Source organism: Octodon degus, unplaced genomic scaffold, assembly GCF_000260255.1.
Source record: "Octodon degus isolate 3935 unplaced genomic scaffold, OctDeg1.0 scaffold00063, whole genome shotgun sequence".
NCBI lineage: Eukaryota > Metazoa > Chordata > Mammalia > Rodentia > Octodontidae > Octodon > Octodon degus.
Window position 1 is genome coordinate 6287791 of NW_004524639.1, and position 19320 is coordinate 6307110.

At 36.8% G+C, this 19320-nt stretch overlaps 1 protein-coding gene across 4 annotated transcripts in view; it reads left to right on the forward strand.

Moving 5' to 3' along the window:
* Positions 1 to 19320, forward strand: part of Enox2 (ecto-NOX disulfide-thiol exchanger 2) — a 499315-nt gene that overhangs the window by 7714 nt on the left and 472281 nt on the right. The window contains exons 1-2 of one of the 4 annotated variants that reach the window (XM_023718865.1): positions 9290 to 9588; positions 10553 to 10680. The exons of 2 other annotated variants lie outside the window; for them this stretch is intronic. Coding sequence is in view for 1 of the 2 variants with exons in the window: in XM_023718860.1 (XP_023574628.1) it covers positions 9567 to 9588 (22 nt within the window). In the remaining variant the exon portion in view is untranslated. Of the gene's footprint in view, positions 1 to 9289; positions 9589 to 10552; positions 10681 to 19320 lie in introns of those variants that run through there. One more of the 4 variants, XM_023718860.1, reaches the window with a different exon arrangement.

The following is a 19320-nucleotide window of genomic DNA, read 5'->3' on the forward strand; positions in this document are numbered from 1 at the left end:
AATGTATGCAATGTATTAATTATTGAAACTGTCCTACCAATTTGGTTTGAAACTGTCTCATTGCTATTTGTTTCTCAATAAAATTATGGAAAAAAATAAAAATAAAGGACAGAAGTCTTAAGCATCAATCAGCTGCATAAAATGATATTACTTTGTAAGGAAGTGTCCTTTTCAAATACTCCAAAAGAATCTATAGTTGTGCTCCATGAGCAAATAAGTTGATCATAGTAAGCTTTTCAGATCTTTCAATGAATTATTGTTAAGTTTACCATGTGGAAAGCATTGTGTTAGATTCTTTACTATATATTTATAAATGCTCCTTTAATGCCTTCTAGACAGAAAGTAGAAGAAACACACACAAGGGAATTAGCACTTAAGAAAAAAATGAAGGATTTTGACAACTTGGCCCTTCATACAAATGAAAATTTACTCAGCTGAAAATTAGGCTATATACCAATAGGAATTTATACCTTTCCCCCCAAAAAAGCCACTAGATAACTGATAAGCTAATGTTCTACTTCTCTGTTTACAAACAGTGTGAGAGAAGAACAATGACTTTCTATGCATGCAGCCCTGCACAAGCCTACTAGTGATACTGTGAGAGTTATGATTGTGTCAGTTTTTCCAGGGTTTCTGTCTCTGCTGCAGGAATTTGGCAGACACCTGAGACAAATTTTATGTTTCCTAAATCTTCCTCAAGCTAGGCTTGGCTCTTAGATTTATATGTACAAAGAAGTGAAGTGTTTACCAGTTTGACACTTTTGAAGATCAAAACAGACTCAGTGTTTAAAAATTCAGCACGCACCTCAGTTTAGTCTACAGAACAGGCTAATTGTTTTTTGCTATTTGTTTTAAACAGCCTTAATGTTTGCTTTTCAGACGTGGCTACTTATCCTATATCTAAAGATTTACATTCTACTCCTCAGTGTTTCCTCTTTTTTGACTGTAATATGTAAAGTTTTACTGTAGTCTTAATTTTCCTTTTTCGCCTTTACTAGTAATACAATGTAAAATATGCTAAGATGGGCATCATAGTGAAATAAATTGCCAGTCTAGGAGGAAGATGAACATGATTAGTTTTTTTTAAAAATTATCTCTGCTCCCTTTCCCTTTGAGGAGGTCTGATTTTTGGTGGTCACTTACAAAATAGCGTTCCTTGACACAATAATCATAGATATCAGTAAGAATTGGTGAATGTTTAGTGACTCCCCATTAGTAGGGCTAGTCCAAAGGTGTATCTGTAGGCAGAGCACAAATAAAAGTTGAGCTGTGATTTATAAGGGCTGCAATGTTATATGGACAATATTGCTTCAGTGGTGTACTGTGAAAGATAAAGATGGGTAAATCTCTAGTGGGGGCCCTTTTCAGCCACTCCTGATGCTCCTCTTTTTAGCAGAAACTAGTGCCAGTGAGAATCTCCTGGAATTGAAACTGTCCCACAGTAAGGCCTCCTAAAATGTCCTCTTACTATTTCTTCTTTAGTCAGGACCTCAAGCATACTTCACTAGGATTATTTGTTCACATAATATTCTAATTTTCACCTGTCAAGAGATGCTGAATTTGACTTCAAGGGGCATTTGACTCATTCGTTGAATTGACATTTGAGCACATATATAGGACCAGATATGCTAAACACTGGGAATATAATAAGGCATTAAATGCAATCTCTGTTTGCCCTTAGGGAGTTCACAGTGTAGTCAGGGAGATAGACACTCAAACCAATGATTATATTTCAGTGTGAAAGCTGCTTAGCAAGAAAGGTATGTGCCGGGTGTCCTGGGAACATGGGGGAGGGGATTCCTGATAGGCTTGGGCAATGTGCAAACAAGAGTCTTAACTGTGATAAATCAGAAGGTCTATGTAGGCATTGTATAGGTCACTAGAGGTGAACCTGTGGCACCCACACCACAACAGGTTGTTTGTATCGCAGAGAACTTTAAGGGCCCGCCAGACAGCTCAGTGGACTAAAGCACCTGCTTAGATAGAGCGTAGGCAGTGGTAGTGGTTTGATTCCCTGTGTGCAGTGCTGGTCCCGCCCCCACGGTGCGCCATGATGGCAATTGAGACTGAGCATGGTGGTGTGCACCTGTACTCTCAGAGCTTGGGAGGCTGAAAACAGGCGAATCACTATGAGTCCGATCTATGGCGTAGTGAGGCCCTATAGACCCTGTAGATCCTGTCCTAAATACATTAAAAAACAAAAAAAAAGAAAAGTCTGGCCAAATAGCTCAGCAGATTAAAATGCCTGCTTAGGCAGATGCAGAGGCTAGGAGTTTGATCCCCAGGCTAGCCTTGCTGGCCCCGCTCCCAGGGTGCACTGAGAGGGTGATTGAGACTGGGCGTGGTGGCATGCACCTGTAATCCCAGCACTTGGGAGGTTATAAACAGGAGAATCACTACAAGTCCGATCTACGCAGTGAGACCCTGTAGACCCTGTCTTAAAATAAAAAAAAAAAAAAAAGAGAGAGAGAGAAAGAAAGAAAAAACTTTAAAAGGTTCACAGTCACTACCCTACATTCTTGGTGGACAAAGTGGTGGAGGTTTGAAGCAAAGGAACCACCAAAACATGCAAGATAATGTGTAAAAAAATGGGTGCTTTTGAAAAAGGTAAGATGTTATATTCGAACTGTTGGGAAGGTGGAAGAGGGAGACTTAATGGAAAGGATTCCTGTAGCCAGTTAGTGAAGGAAATAGTTCATTAAGAAGCATGTGCATTTCCTGATAGGCAGGATGAGCCAATGCATGGTTGTAAATGAGGGAATAACATGGCTAGATTAGAGGATGTACTTTATGATGGAGAAAACAGGTGAGAAAGGAAGTCCACATTTTGATTTACAGTATGTGAGAAGTTTTATCCTAATCACTTGTCACTGTTCAATAGCGCATTTTTGGTTAGGTTTTCTTTCAGTATTCAGAGATCAGGATGAATAATTGTCTCCTACACACAGGAAATACCTTCCTGTACTCATTCTCATGTTACTTGGCTAAAGAGTCCTTCCATTTCTCACTCATGATTGGGGTTTGATTATTATGAAGGAATTCAGAATTTCAGAGCACAGCAGCCTCATTTTAAAAATATTTATGATAGTTACTTACTGCCTCCTGAGTCAGCAGAGCTGAAGCAAGCAGTGGTCAGTTTCTTCAGGGGGCAATAGGAAGGAAAGTGACATGGACTAAGAAGATGTCAGAATGTGGCTGTTAGAAAGATGAGCGCCATCTGGAATGTTAAAATGCCTAAAGATAGTGTCCACATATGGGAAGTAATATAGTGTAAGGGCTAAAAGAATATGAATATACAGCAAATTCATGTTGAAAGTACCTCTGCCCAAACAAATTATTTGCATTATTTACCCAGTCAGTTTTAAATCATTTCTTTTCCCTGACTCAGATACCATAAATAATTTGCTGTTATCCAGAGGATAAAGTTCAAACTCTCAGCCTGATCTCTATAATCTGGCTTCAACCTACCCTTCCAATATTTATACTTCTCTCTTCACAGAACTCAGTTCTTGCCAGCTACTCTTTCAGACATTGCTTAGATATTTCCTCACCTACACTTTGAGTCTGCCTATGGCATGGACTATGTTTTTCACCTCTTTGAATCCTCCACAGTGCCTTGTATATAATCTTGCATGTAGTAGGGCACCCAAGGTATATTTATGGATTGCTTTCATTGTCCTGCATTCTTTCTCCTTTGTTTCCAGTATATAGTAGATATATTATTGACTTAATACCTTCTCTGGTAAAAGTGGCAACTGAAATACTATGTGAAAGAGTCACTATTTAACAAACTACATATCTTTTAACATTTTATTTTTAATTACTTTTAAATATACAAAAATGGCAAGAATTATATAGAAAGTCTGTGTGTCATCACTCAGCTTCACCAGTTTTTATATTTTGTCCTATTTGTTTCTTTTATAAATACTGTTTTCCTCTGAAACATTTGGAGTTGAATAAGCCATACCCTTTACTCCTTTTCTTTCTAGCATCCTTTTGTTAAAAAACTTTTCAAATCTACAGAAAAGTTGAAATATACAGTGAATACCCTAATACTTCTCATTTTGATTCTATAATTGTCATCTTATTGTATTCATTCATTTTTGGTCCTCCTTTTCTGCATTTCAAATTAAATCATTACATCAGTACAATTTTTCTAAATTCTTCAGTGTACATATCATTAAGTAGATGAACAAATTATTTTGTGCTGAAATCAGCCAAGCTATCCAATTAAACCTGTATTTATTGTGCTGCCAGAACTCAAGTCTACCTGTATGTGCCTTACATGTGTTTGGCCATGGAATGTGTGTCTCTTTGATTAGCTTTTGGATTCCTCTCCATTGCACATACTGCAATACTAGGCACAAATTCCATAAATACCACTTAATGCTGATGAGCAGAGACAGAACTACAGCCAGGAAACGAAACACAATAAAACCAGAATAAATTGACGGGAGAGGAGAAGGTCACAGGTGATTCAGAGAAAGTGAAGCCAGGGCTTGAAGAATTGGGGGAAGATGGATGCTTTAGCATACCAGTACGTCCAGCAGTACTTCTGTCTTCTTCCCAGCTGTCTCTTTTGAAGGATAGGTTATCAGAAACTACAGACAGTTACTACTCACTGAGCCCAGGGCCCTTTCCTTGTCACTACTTAGGTACCACCAATTAATATACCATATTCATGTCTTCGTGAGTATGCTACCACAACTTGCAGCTTCTTTTTGGAGAGTGTAGGTGGGCCACTAAAAATCTCAGAATATCAGTACTGCAACCAAAGAGTACTTGAGGTCAATGAATCCTAGTTTCCTTTTGTAAAAAATAACCTTTTATAATTTTTGCTTATAAATACACAGTTCAAACCTGCATTTACTGAGCAGTCATTTTGTGCCAAGAACTGTGTTAGCTGGTGTCACATCCCTGACGCAGTCCAGCAACCTGATGATAGGGGTGTTACTTCTTTCTGCATTTCCCAGCTTTAAAAAAATGAGCCTCACAGTGGTTTTGCCCATAAGCTAGAATTCAAGAAACTCAAAGTTTGTTTGCTTCCAGAAACCAGTGGCCCTTATCATATCATACTATGAGATGACATTAAAGAAAACAGCCAAGTATAAACACAAGTTTGTTTTTTACTATATGAACTCAACATGCAATTTATTCACTAAGCAATTCCAACTGGATCGCAGGATCGAGAAGGAAGTGTGCCTTCAATCATAAGAATGTTGCTATAATAATGGACTCAGGTTGCTTGAGTTCAAGTCCCAAGTCTGTCATTTACCAGTGAAGTACAAGCAGTCATGTTAAATAAGTAAGCCTCAATTTTGTTACCTATAAAATACTCAAAATGTAGCTGGATTGTGAGGACTGATTAAGACAGTTACCAAAAAATGCAGCACATCTGGGATGCAGTAGATGCTCAACATAGTCTAGGTCACTACATTTCCTTTCTTCTACTTTTTTGACTTCAGACTATTCACTTATAGCTTTCACTTGAGGAAAACAAACTGTTTCAGAATGTTTTTAATGTTTCTCCTTAAAAAAATGTTTCTCTTTTTTAAGGAGAAACATTCTGAAACAGAATTATTAGGTTGATTATTCCCAAAGCTGAACAAGGACACTTACTGACTTTCATGTGAAGCATATTTAAAAATAAGCTAGCAGCATGAACCTTTGGGAAACTTTAGGTGGCCCTTCTCTCTCCTTCCTAGAGATTAGGGCCAAATTGTAACATCACCTATTTTATCACTAGACTAAAATTTAAAATTGACATCGAAAATTAGATTTGGGCTATTGATACCACTGCAGTCATTTTGAGGCAAGAAGGCTGAGTTAAGAGAGTGTAAGTTAATTTTTTTTTGGGGGGGGCGGGCACAGTCTTGCTATGTAATCCAGGTTGGCTTTGAATTTGGTACATAGCCCAGGCTGGTCTCAAATGCTTAATCCTCCTGCCTTAGCTGCCTAAGTGCTGGGATAACAGGCATGTGCCACTGTTTCTGGCTTATAAATTATTTAGCCAAGGTCAAACAGTAAAAAAAAAAGTACAAATTAATTCTTCTGTTTTTCCAGTGCTCATTCTTTGGTTCCTTTGTGGGCTGTCAGATAGGTGAAATGAAACCTTGAAATGTGGCCCTTTCAGGAGCTTGAACTGTTTGTGCTGTCAGAGTTTGGCGCGTGTTTGCTTGATTTAGAAAACAAATTTTTGTTCAAATCAGTTCACTAGTTTTATTGCTTTCAAACTTTTTAACATTTCTATTTTATTTGAGTTTAGCAAATTAGAGTTGTTTCTTCCTTGTTTAGCTTCATAGTTTAGTTCAAGTTCTTGGTCCTTAGAAATCTTCCACTGGAATTTTTGCTTTTGACAAAAGTACTCAACATCCAAGGTGGCTGAGGATGGGAATTCATTTGAAAAGATCAGTCAGGCTTGGTGATGGTTTCTGAGAAAGAGTTCCGGTGCTTTAGCAAACCATCAGTGTTTGCATTCTGGAGCTTGAAATCAGAATAATGGCAATACTGCAGTGGTTTTTGGTGAGTATGTTGTGCATGTGTGCATGAATGTGTGCGTGCATGTATGTGTTTATCGGAATACTCTGATGCTTTCGTTTCTGTTCTTATTATCTGAGTTGAAGCTACTGCCTCCCACCTCATTACCTTTTGGGACACTCTGTCAGTCATGTTAGTGATATGATCCTCATATTTTAACTGGAAAACAAGTGAACAAAAACATCATCCCCCTCTTTTTCCCTTTCCTTTGAGTGGCTTTTGTGAGGAATTTGGGAAATCTGAATTTCAGGCTTAAATTTGTGCAGAAGTTTGTGGTGCCCCAAAGCATAACAGCCAGATTCTGTTATAATAGCCTTTGTTTCTTTTTGCCACTGTTGTTTTTAATGTTTGAAGACACTGAAGTTGGGTTGCCACAGGGTTGCCACATTTTTTTTAGTGGCCAACCATGCTACAGGTGAGGCTGTGGTGGAGGTTGCAGTGATGAGGTATCAGGAGAATTGTGTCCCAGAGGAAAGTAAGTTCTGGTGCTAGAGCCAGTAGTACCTTTGCAATTTCTTCTGTTTACCTGGGTGGATAGAAGGCTAGGGTTGTAGCTATGGTAGTAAAAGGGCCATTCTCAATGCCTCACAAAACAAGTGCTCCAGATAAGATGTAGGGTGAACTCAGCTAGTTTGTTTTTTGATTAGGAAAAAAAAAACCAAACTGTCACCTTAGATTCATTTCTTTCCTCTGCTCTCTTCCTACTCCTATTCTCTCTGCTCCCAGCCCCCTGTTCAAGCCCTTCCTTCCCTTCCCCCTTTTAATGTTTCTTTTGTTCTTAATAGTCACCTAACCCCTTGTGATGCATATGATCCATTTCTCATTGATTTAATAGAGATTTGTATGCATATATTTTATTGGCATTTTTAACAGTGACAATGACATTCAAAGGAAACCATTAGAAAAGTTTTCATGAAAATTGACTTAGGAATTTGTAGCCATAGATGCCATTGGAGAGGGCTGAGAGGAGCTAACTTCTGATATTTTTGCTATAGCCCCCATCTTTAATTTTGACTGCATCAGATTTGGCCCATTTGGATAGACATACACTTGGGTAGTAACCACCATACAGATGGAAATAAGGCCATGTGGGATTTGGCTGAACCAAAGGTCCCCAAACATTGCCTGGATCAGTAAGTGCCCCAGGTGTGGCCACCCCAGGACTTCATGTGCTAAAATTGTGTCCCAGCCTAAGCCAGCTGGTCACTGTATATATAGTATCAAGGCAGCTTGGAGTCCATAAAGCATGACTTTGGATTTTTACCTTGTGGATTTAGATTTATCAGTGAACTAAAATCATTCCCCACATACTGGGCAGAAAGACCGTACCAGGTAAATAGACTTAACAAAGGAGATGCTCATTGTTTAATAGCTTGCATTCTAGATGAGGCATAATATCAGATCCTGTGAAGGAAAATAGACCAAATTTTCAGAAATTAAAGAGGGAATTAGAGGGCGTCAGTCTTTTTAATAAACTTCTGATAAAATTATGTTGTGTTTGAAATTGTTTTATTTTTAAAAATTTTCTATCTGTAGAATTTTAAAAACAAATCATGGTTCGTTTTATTTTTAAATTTTAAAGAAATCATTTTGGTCCTTTTTCTTTTAATTTTTTTTTATGTGCCTTACTTCCATCATATAAGCAAGACTTGTTTCAGGCTGTAGTAATAATCCCATGCAATTTTATGTCCTTTGATAATTTATGAAAGGAGTATCACATCCATTATCTAATTAGCTTTTTTGCAACCATCTTGTGAAGCAGCCAGGATAGGTCCTATTATTTCCAATTTATAAATAAACGAAGTTAGGCTCATGGGAGTTAAATATCTCACCCAGGTATATAGCTATAAAGCTGTAGAACTGGAACCAAAACCCAGGTTTCCTGATATCTACCCCAGTAGTCCTTCAATTATGTGATTCTCCCTCCCTAAGAGACCGTCTCCTTTTTTGTTCCTACTCATGATTAATTTTAAACTCGGTCTACAAATGTGCTTTAATTTAGCAGATGAGTAAAATTGAAGTACTTACAGATAAAGTGACTTCTTAAGATAGCCTATAATAAGTCCTACACATAACTCTTGGGTCTTCATCTTGACTTTAACTCAGGTATTTCTAAGTAGACAATCTTTTCAGTGTTAAATGTATGTACAAAAGTTGTATGATCCACTGATTATAGGTGTGAAAGCTGTACCTGGGGAGTGGGACTAATGATGAAAAGTTGCCTTAAAATAATTAGCTTCTTGCCTTTTTGTTAAGAGATGTCACGTTCAATAGAATTTAATTTCTTTATACTTCCTCTGCTTCCAGCCTTTTAAATACAATTCCTTAGGGAAAATTAGCAAATATTCATTCTGAATGTTGATTTCTCAGGAACAAGAGTAGCTGGAGGAAAGAGAAAGTGGAGGGGTGCCTTTCTGTGTCCTTTAAGAGTGGGCAAGCATTATTTTGTTTGGAGCTGTGAACTAAGATTTCTTCTAAGGCATGCAAATCGTAAAGTTCTGATTTGTCAACTGCATGCTGTTTCTTTAGGCACTGATGTATGAAATCCTGAACGAATTCTCCGAAGAACATACTGCTAATTGCTTCTCCACCTGCTCTCCAACCTCCTCCACCCCCCACCCCTGCACTCCCAATTCAGCCTATAAGTGTCCGTCATTGGAGATGGATGGTGACACATGCAGTAATAGCAATTCATAAAAGCCAGTTCCAGCCCTTGTCTTCAAGGCTCCTGGATTTTCCACTGCCTGCTTTTGTGTAAGTGAAGTGGATGGAAGTGCTACTGGCATCAGAATCCACCTCCCTATACTCCGTTGCTAGAGCTCAGTTGCTCGGCTGGAGCTGAGCTAAACAGAAGCATCGGATCTGAGCTGAATTGTGGCTGTTTTTTTCTTTTCCTCAATGGGGGAGCAGGTTAGGGATAGTGTATAGTGGGGGCTTGTTCTTTGGCTTTTCTTTTTGTGGAGAGAAGGTAAGGAGAAAATAACTCACGGTAGGATACAACGTGAAACAGTTCCCTGAAGAGTGTCACAATGTTCCTGGTACAATATACAGGTATAGTCTCTTTTATTTTATCTGAAATTTTCCTTTTGTTTCAAAGTGCATTTCTCTCTCTTCTTTTGCCTCCAGTTCAACTGTACTAAAGGACAAATAGGATTCTAATGAGCTAAACAAAATAGCTGCATGAAACATGCTTGCTCTAGCTATGTTAGTGGCAGATTGCTGTGTGAAATCTGGATTTTCTGTTAAAGTGGAAGTCCCGATCCTTTAATTGTACACGCTTCTCTGCTGTATTCTTGTACTGAATTTTTCAAGTCCTGTATCTGCAACTGGTAGTATGTGATATAACATAGAGTGTTTGCAAAGAAGACACAGTGCTTTAGAGGCAAAAAGCAATTTCTAAATACTTAGTATGTTTTGTTTCTCTCGAGTATTTTAACTCCTGTATTTGTTAATTGGTTTATAGAGTTGGCATATAGTTAAGAGTGAGGAAACTTCAAATAGGAAGCATTCCCAAACACATCTGTTTGGTAAACTATTTTTGTTTTATTATTTGGTTCAGATTGATGAACCTTATATATTATTACTTGTTTATTCTCTGGGTAGAAAAAGGTGCTGGAAACAAGGCTGAAAATGCTAGCCTTAAGCTTTCTGTATTGTAAAATATCATGTCAAGGGTGTTCCTGAAGTATTTCCATATGTTTACTGAAAAACTTGAAGACCATGATCAGATATTTGTGCGTGTTGTTTTAAAGGCTTTGTATACAACAGACAGGAAGGGCTCCCCTAAATGAAAACTCTGGGAAAGTTTCACTTTCTTGCTGAATAGTACAGAAGCTTAGTTTGTTCAACCATATGTTTAGATAAGTTTGAGTATCATTTATTGTCAAGGTCTTTCATCACCATTCTTGCTTTATTACCCTTAAAATATGGTGTTCCTGTGCCTAAGAGCTAAAAAATCATGTTCTGTTTTGATACGTGGTTTGACAGTTGATTTCACTCCTCATTAATTGGACAGCATGCAGATGATATGGAGAAGTGAGTGAGTGACAATATTTCAAGGTTACGTTGAAGAACATTCAGTGAACCTTAGTGCCTGGACCAACAGCTGCTGAATTGAATTGTCTGCAGTTAAAGCAACAGCAGGTTTGTGTAGTCTCCATGCAGCCCATTTATTTGAATTTATAGCTTCTGTTTCCTTTTTGGGTATTGGTTGATTTGTTTCACTAAGTGTTGGAAAGTTGTGCTTGCTGGATGTTTTCTCTATACTCCAATGCATGTTTGACTGTAGAAGAACTATCTCTGTGTATATTAGTATGAGATATTGTTGGGGTTTTCCTCATCTGGTTAAAGCCAGAGACTGTCTTGTTTTTCCACTGCAAAATTAAGTAGATATATTTGCATGAAAGGTATTGCTTTGTTCAGTAAGTAGAGGTTCCTCATGGACTGATGTTAATGGTTTAAGTTTCTGGCAGTGAAAAATGCTGGACTTTGTCATGCTGTTGAAATGACCATATCTGAGAATTTTTCTATGCTAATAAAAATGTTTATGTCAAAATAAATGGTGACATTCTCTCCTTGACATCTCTCAGTTCTGAAGTGACCAAATGAATAAGTCAAATCCAACTAGATTGCTTTTATGGCTGAATTTATTTTGTATATTAATAGTGAATATATGTTTAATTATAATGATTTTACTCATTAAGTATTAAAGTGCAATGTAGTTTTTGGTTATTGAATCATAGTGGATTTTGTATAAAACATTTATACAGTGACTTAAAGGATACTTTCTTAGTTTTATAACAACTCTGCATGAAAATGATGGTGATATGATATTCATTTTATACATAAGAAAATGGAGACTCAGGATAAGTAGCTTGCCTGAGGTCTCATATCTATCTAAGAGGCAGAGCCTGAACTAATAAGTTATATCATCTGATTAAAAAATCTGTAGGTTTTTCAACTTCATACCAGGCTGCCTCTCAGTTGATGGGTCCAGAGTAAGTTAGACTTATAAGTCAAAGTGATTGAATTTAGTTATTTACTAAAAAAATATATTTTTGATAGACCTCTAGAGATGTTTTCAAAATTATTTTAATCCCTTTATTTTGTTACATAAGTGCTCTCTAGATTAATTTTTCATATATGTAAGGAACACAAGTGTTTTGATTATATACATCAATATGAATGAAAATAGAAATTTTAAATTTTAGAAAACAGTAATATCTTATCCTAAAGGTTGATGTGGAATATTTTCCTTCCTTCTGTGTAAGCTAATTTGTTTATGATAACCCACTCAACTGAACTTATAAGATTGCTTTCATAAATGGGTGCGTATTTCAAAATACTCTGCTCATAAATGTGAAGTGCTGTGTTTTTAAAATTAGAATATTTTTTTCCAGATCAACAGAAAAAAAATAGCTACTGCAGACACACATTTTGTAACTCTGACTCTCTGCTCCTCTCTGCCTTCCCATCTTTTTAAGTTCCGAAGTGGTTTCTCAATTTTACTTATTTATTTTTTTGTGTTTTAGGGATGGTTCTACAGGGTATTCAAGGTCTCACTACTAGATTGGACTTGTAGTGATCCACTTGTTTACAGCCTCCCAAGAGCTGGGTTTACAGGTGCTCGCCACCATGCCCAGTCTCATTTGCTGTCTCAGTGCGCCCTGGGGTGGGGCGGGCATGGCAGGCCCGGCAATTGAACCCCTAGCCCCTGCGCCTGCTTGCAGGCGCTTTAATCTGCTGAGTTATTTTGCTGGCCCTGGTTTCTCAATTTTAAATTCACTAGTTTTAAAGAAAACTTACTCTTTGTGTCCCACTAACTGAAGAAGAAAATACTTATATTTAAAACTTCATTATCAATTCAGCAAATGAACCCAGATACTTGAGTAGCTCAAATATCTGCTAAAACTTTCTTTAAAACCCTTCTAAGGAGATAACTTATGTACCCGCAGCATATGTACCTGCCTGGCAAGTGCAAAGTTCTGAGTTCGATCCCTAGTACAAAAAAAAAAAAAAAAAAAAAAAAAAACACCCTTCCAGGAAACATTTTAAAAGGATTTTTACATCTAAATTTATTCAAGACCATTTCATCTACAGAGGAGATGGCCAGATACTCAAGATATAAGAAGTCTTTTTTAGTATTTGACAGTATTTGAGAATGTTATCAAGAAAATGAGCCAGAGGTAAAGCACATATTGTGAGAACCTGGTTATGAGATTTGTGGGAAAACTGTGAGGGGTATATTGCCTCATATACCCTATAATTAGAATTTACTTTTATTTAAGATGATATCTTTATATATTAATATATTATGAAGTTGTCCATGTATGTTTTTCTTCTGGCATAAGCAAAGGATGATATAAAGCCCTGTCATCGTTTTTTAAACTTAATTGAAATTTGACATTTAAAAAATAGGGGAGGGGGCTGGCCAGGTAGCTCAGCGGACTAAAACACCTGTTTAGGCAGATTCAGCGACTGGGCTTTGATCCCTGGTGTGCCATGCCAGCCCCATCCCTATGGCATACTAAGACAACAACTGAGACTGGGCGTAGTGGTGCACGCCTGTAATCTCAGTGCTTGGGAGGCTGAAAACGGGAGAATCACTATGAGTCCGATCTGTGTAGCGAGACCCTGCAGACCCTGTACTAAAATACAAATAAATAAATAAATGAGGAGGGAATTTGGATCAGGAGAAAATGAATGGATCAGGATTAGAAGGAGAAATGAGAAAACAAGGCCTGTAATTAGAAGTCATACTCAACTTGGTTTCAGGTAGCAGATTTCCTTTGCACTTGAAGTGCTTCTAACCACTCCTCACTCTGTGCTTTTCCCTGGGAACAAGCATTCCCAATTTAAATGAAAGAGACCTTATTGATTCCTTTAAAGAAATTGACATTTTCTTACTGGTGAAGGAAAAATTTTTTTCACGCAAAATGATCACTTTTTTCCTGAACTGTTTGAGGTCCAAAAGAAAACGTTGGATTTCTACATTGTGGTTATTTAGGGAAGTGAAGTTGGGTTGGCTGATAGATTTTTCCTTCTAGTACACATTTTAGAGGAGTAAAGGACAGATCTTATGGATGAGGGTATAAGTGTTAGTATGCAATAGCAAATGTTGTGCTAGAACCTACTTGTACTGACTTATTTAAGGAGATCAATAAGAATATTTTTAAATTTAAATATTTGTTCACATCTTTTCAAACAAAAGGACTTTTTTTCTGTGTTTTAGAGAAGGGTCTCACTACTAGATCAGTCTCATAGTGATTCTCCTGTTTACAGCCTTCCAAGTGCTGGGATTACAGGGACACACTGCCATGCCCTGTCTCAGTTGCTGTCTCAGCATGCCCCAGGGACGGGGTGGCCAGGGGTTCGATTGTGCCTGTTCACAGGCACTTTAATCTGCTGAGCTATTTGGCCGGCCCCAAGCAAAAGGACTTAATGGACCTAATATGACTAGTAATCAAGGCATGCCTTCTGTGCAGGGCAGTACACTGCGGATGCCTTTTGAGCAGTTAATTGTATTGACTGACATACCATAGACATAGCACTGATGCCTTCAAGGGTTATTCAGCATAGCACAGTTAAGTGTGCATTCCTCACCCAAATCCATACACAGTAATAAGAATAGTGAACACTTATTCGATGCTCACTTTGTGCCAGGCTAAGTTATAAAGACCTTGTTGATATGGAGTTATTCATCTTCAATTCCATGAGGTATGTAGTATTATGTCCATTTGAAGTATAGAAAAACTGACACAGACTTTATATAAACTGCCTACCAGGATGCATAATTATTGGGTATAAAAATTAAGATTTGATCACAGAAAATCTGTCCCCAGAACCTATCGTCTTAGAGGTTATTTTCTTGCTAGTGAGCCATTGAGTGCAGATATCACATTTTTCATGACTTCAAAAGGCCTGGACAATATAGAGCTGTCTGCTTAACAGACTCTTGAAGATTTTTGCATTCTTTCTGACCCTTATTAACAGCATCATGGAAGATCATTGTATCCCTAGTCAAACACTGCTAGCGTTCATGTCCTTTCACTAGATTTTCAGCTTTGTTTTAAAAATCTTTTATATGCATTTATTTTGATTCTCAGCTTTTTGCAATAAGAAATATTGCTAAGCATATTGTAATCCTTCCATGCAGCTAAATGACACGTCATGCCACATCTTCCCAGCATCTACTCACTTCCTACTCTTTTATTCCTTGGTGTTACATTATTCTTCCTAAATGCAGATCTTACCCTATCATTTTTCTACACAATTTTTTCTGAAGTATATGTATTGTTTCCAAACAGGCATTTAGGACCATGCATGGTTTTGGTTCAGCCATCCAGAATGCCGTTATACCCTGATTTCCCATTACATAACCTAACCTTACCTATTATTCTGCTTCTAATTCTCCATGTACATCCCAGATTTTCAGGTTGTTGTGTTTTCCTCTGTGCTTTTCTCCACATTTGAATTCCTACCCATAATGTTATCTACATGTAAACTTATTCTTCCATATTTCCAGAAACCCTAAAGACTCTTGACATTTAAGGTTCATCTTAAATCACACCTGTTACTATGTTACATGTATTTTTGATTTGTCTTCGCTCAGTAGACTGAATTTTGATGTAATTAAACATATTTTACTCAGCTCTTAGCACATAGTCTAGTACCTTGCACAGAGTTAAGATTCACGGACAACATTGTCTTTTTAACAGCTGAATCACCAAGGAGGATTTTTTCTTCCTCTTCCTAGCTGCAGGTTCAGAGGTGTTTCAGAGTCCAAAGAGTTCCAGAAGCTGAACACTTAAATTGTTTCTGCTTTGCGTAGGTATTCTGGAATATTCTTTTGAAAGTATTTGTCTCTAGTAAAAACTGTCTTCATTTTTTTTCTTCTGTACTTATCTTGGTGTAGATTTACTAAACCTTGAGACATCCTTCTTTTGCCTTTGTGGAACCCTTTGAAATTTTGTAATGAGAGGACTTACCTGTACACACACCAATACCTAAACATAGCAGAAAACACATCAGTATAAGTAAAGTGATAATCGAAATTTTTATTTCTTTTCCTTTGCTGTAGTTTTTGTTAAGTAAAATATTTAAAGTTTAAATACATAAAAACAACAATTATACACAGTAATAAGGTACCATGTGATATCCCAACACATGCATACATTGTGTAAAGGTTAAATCAGGTGGAACACATCAATCTTTTGAACATTTATCATTCCTTTGTGGTAAAACATTCAGTATTACCTCATTTTGAAATATAAAATATATTATTGGTATCTATAGTCACCATAATGTACTACGTCTATAGTACATTACAGATTTTTGCTCCTGTTGAACTATAACTTAGTAATCATTGATCAACCATCCCTCAGCCTACCTTTTCTTAGCTTCTGCTAGTCACTATTCTACTGTCAGCTACTATGAGATCAGTTATTTCAGATTACACACACAAGTGAGATCATGTGGTACTTGTCTTTCTGTGCCAGCTTACTTAACATAATGATCTCTAGTTCCAGCCATGTTACAAATGACAAGATTTCATTCTTCTTATAGATGAATAGTATTCACTGTGTATATGTGCTGTTTTCTTTATCCATTCATCACTCAATAAAAATAATTTAAAATTTTAAATGTATAGTCACAAATGTTTCTCAGAAATGTGGTTTGGAGCTATCCATGATAGCAGTATCTAGCACATATATTTTAAATGCACCATCCTAGATTTCCATCCCAGACCTACAGAATAATTTTCTGAGTAATTAGCATTTAGCATACTCACCAGATGGTTATTCTGCACAACTGTCTTTCAAGAACCACTGTCCAAAGTAAAAAATCAAATATTAAATCCTGATCTGTATTCTTTGTACGTATGAATATTAACTGAATTGTTTTTTTTCTTTATTGTAGTTTTTTATCAAATCTGTATGTTTACTTTACAGCTTGATTTTGTCCAGTTGATAATGAAACTATTCATCCAGGTCTTTAATTTATAGACAGAGAGAGAGAAACCATATCTCAAATAATATGTATTATATAGAGAACTAAACTTTCATTTACATATGCAATACATGGAAATACATTTTTTATATATGCATTGTATTATGTAGTATATTAACTGAATTGTGAACAAACTGTCATTGGGATGGTTTGAAGTTTTGTTCTAATGCTGAAAGTCTTGCTCTGCTCAATATCTAACCTAGTGCTGTTCAACAGAACTTTTTGCAGTGATGAAATACAGTGTACCTCACTGACCATCACAGTAGCCACTAGTCATATGTGGCTATTGAGCATGCAAATACGGTTACTGAAACTAAAGAACTGAATTTCTGTTTTATATAAGTTTAATTAAATTGAGTGTTGAGTGGTCGCATGTGGTTATTGGATATATTGGGAGCACAGCTCAAGAAAGTTTGATTATGTAGATGGAGTAATTTTCTTAGAGGTCTAGATGGCTATGGTGATGATGATATCGATCAAAAAGCAAAAGGAACCTTGCTTCCTTCGACATATAGCGAATTGCATTTCCTTTTATGGATAGTTTAAATTTTAAACATGGCACAAAGTGAGTTATTCTCAGAAGCGATTTAACAAATTATGATCTCAATTAAATTTAAATGAGATCTACACTGCGTTTCTCATCAGTACTATTTTTCTCATCATATTGGTTTGCTGTTAAGAGCTGACTATTAAGCCTTGATTTCTAAACTACAGATAAGAAACAAGTTAATCAGAAGAAAGAGCCCCTAGCTCCAGTGCTTAGGTTATAGACACTTTTATACATTTTAGCTGTTTTAGACCCTTTCACTATTCTCTTTTAGATTCTTAAGTCCCGTTAGCCACTCACTGCTTTTCAGCTTCCATGTCCTCTTCTGATAAATCTTCCTTGAACCTGTAATATACTCCTTTCTGGATGATTTCACTGTTTAAAATAACATTAAGCCTTTAGAAGAAAGGTTTAATTTCTTTGTATCAGAAAGAGTCTATCTCTACAGAAAGGGACATAAATCTAGAACTCTTTTGTATGTGTGGTCTTCATGTGTATTAGTTGTTGGTGGCTTTAAAAAGAAACTAGTGTCAGAATGTATAGTATTGGAACATGTGGGTAGAATAATGTACTTGAGTATTGCCATCTATGGAAACTAATGGTATATAATTATGCCAGCTTGACCTGCCCTCTGTTGCTTAGGTCTCAGTTCTTTGTACTCTTTTCAATTGTTAAAATTGTTAGCACATCCTGAAATTCCCTTCTCTCCTTTCCATTCTTCACTTTCTTTGGCTCTGCTTTTTGTTTTCAATGGACAGCAGATACCCCTCCCCCTCTTGTACCATTCAGACTCATTCCTAGAATCTATTGTTATATCCAGCCTCACTGAACTGCCTAGAAGAGTTCAAAACGGGTGTTTAAAGTGCCATTCAGGGCCACCCTGCAGCATTCTGCAAATAGATTCTTTTGTTTTGAGAACTAAAGAGACACTACCTCAGTTACAGTTTGGAGAAATGTCTAAAGACAAAACCTCTCTGGATCTAAAGGAAAATTTTAACCCCTTGCCTCTTCCTTCCTCCAGATTACATCTGCAATTTTCAGTGACATTATTATTTTATTTAAGAATACAGACATTTCTACTTTTGGTGAAAAAGTTTACCCTGATCAAGTCCCTTCATAATTTTAACTAAAATAGAGAAGGGAAATGTGTTTTAAAGGTATAGTGTAGGACTATTTTAGGATCTTTATATAAATTATTTAATCCTTAATTTTTTGCCCTTCTTACCTGCGGCTATTTATACTACTAACTTGTCTCTGTGTCTAACTCCAGCAAAGCCTGCATTCTTGCTTTTTGCTTATATGAGTAATTATGAAGGATCCTCCCCCCTGTATATTTATGTGTAATAAAGAGAAAAGGAGACAAGGAAAAGGAAGAAGAAGAGGAAGAAAAAAGAGGAGGAACAGGAAGAAGGAGGATGAGAAAGAAGGAGGAGAGAAGAACTGGGGTGTTCCCTCACAGAAATTCCTGATTAGTGAAATTAGGAGAATGTAAAGAAAATACTCCTTGTATTAACTGTTTACTGAGTAGGAATTGACAAGTGTTCAGTTAGCACTTCTAAGAAGTTGTAAGGAATACATTCTTTAGATTCTTCATATATTCTACTCATTGCCACTCCTGGTCCCCTGCCCTAGACTGTTTTTCTTGCTGGCAAACATGATTATAATTTTCTCAAGCCGTGTTCCTGGTTTTAGAGGTGGGACAGGAGCTGCAAAGACCCACAACACTTATATTCTTGGCTGAGTCATAGAAATTTGCCTGGCTTATTTAGTCAGAGTTGTACAGTCTGAATTCACCTCACTTTGTGATAATGTGAAGAACATGAAATAATTATGACTATCCATATATAATAAAAATAACCTTAAAATGAGACCATTCTAGAAGTTTTTTTTGTGGCATGTTACATTTTATCTTGGTTATAAATATCAAAAAATAGATCTTCATCAAAACTAAATTTAATTCATGCTTTTATAAGTCTCCAGGTGACAGAGGATAGTAAACTATATTAAGAGTGTGCAATGTGATATAGCGTTTTAAAAGCCCAGATGGTTTTGAGTAACTGACATGGATATAGACAAATAACTTCTTAGAGCAAAGTAGTAAGAATCCCTTTTTAATTGGTAATAAGACATTGCTCAAGGTTCCATTCTCTGGAATTGAGATGCTTGAAATGGAAAAGTGCAGTTGAAATGCTTAAGGGACCTGGAGAGAGTGGTTTTGGAGGGTGGGA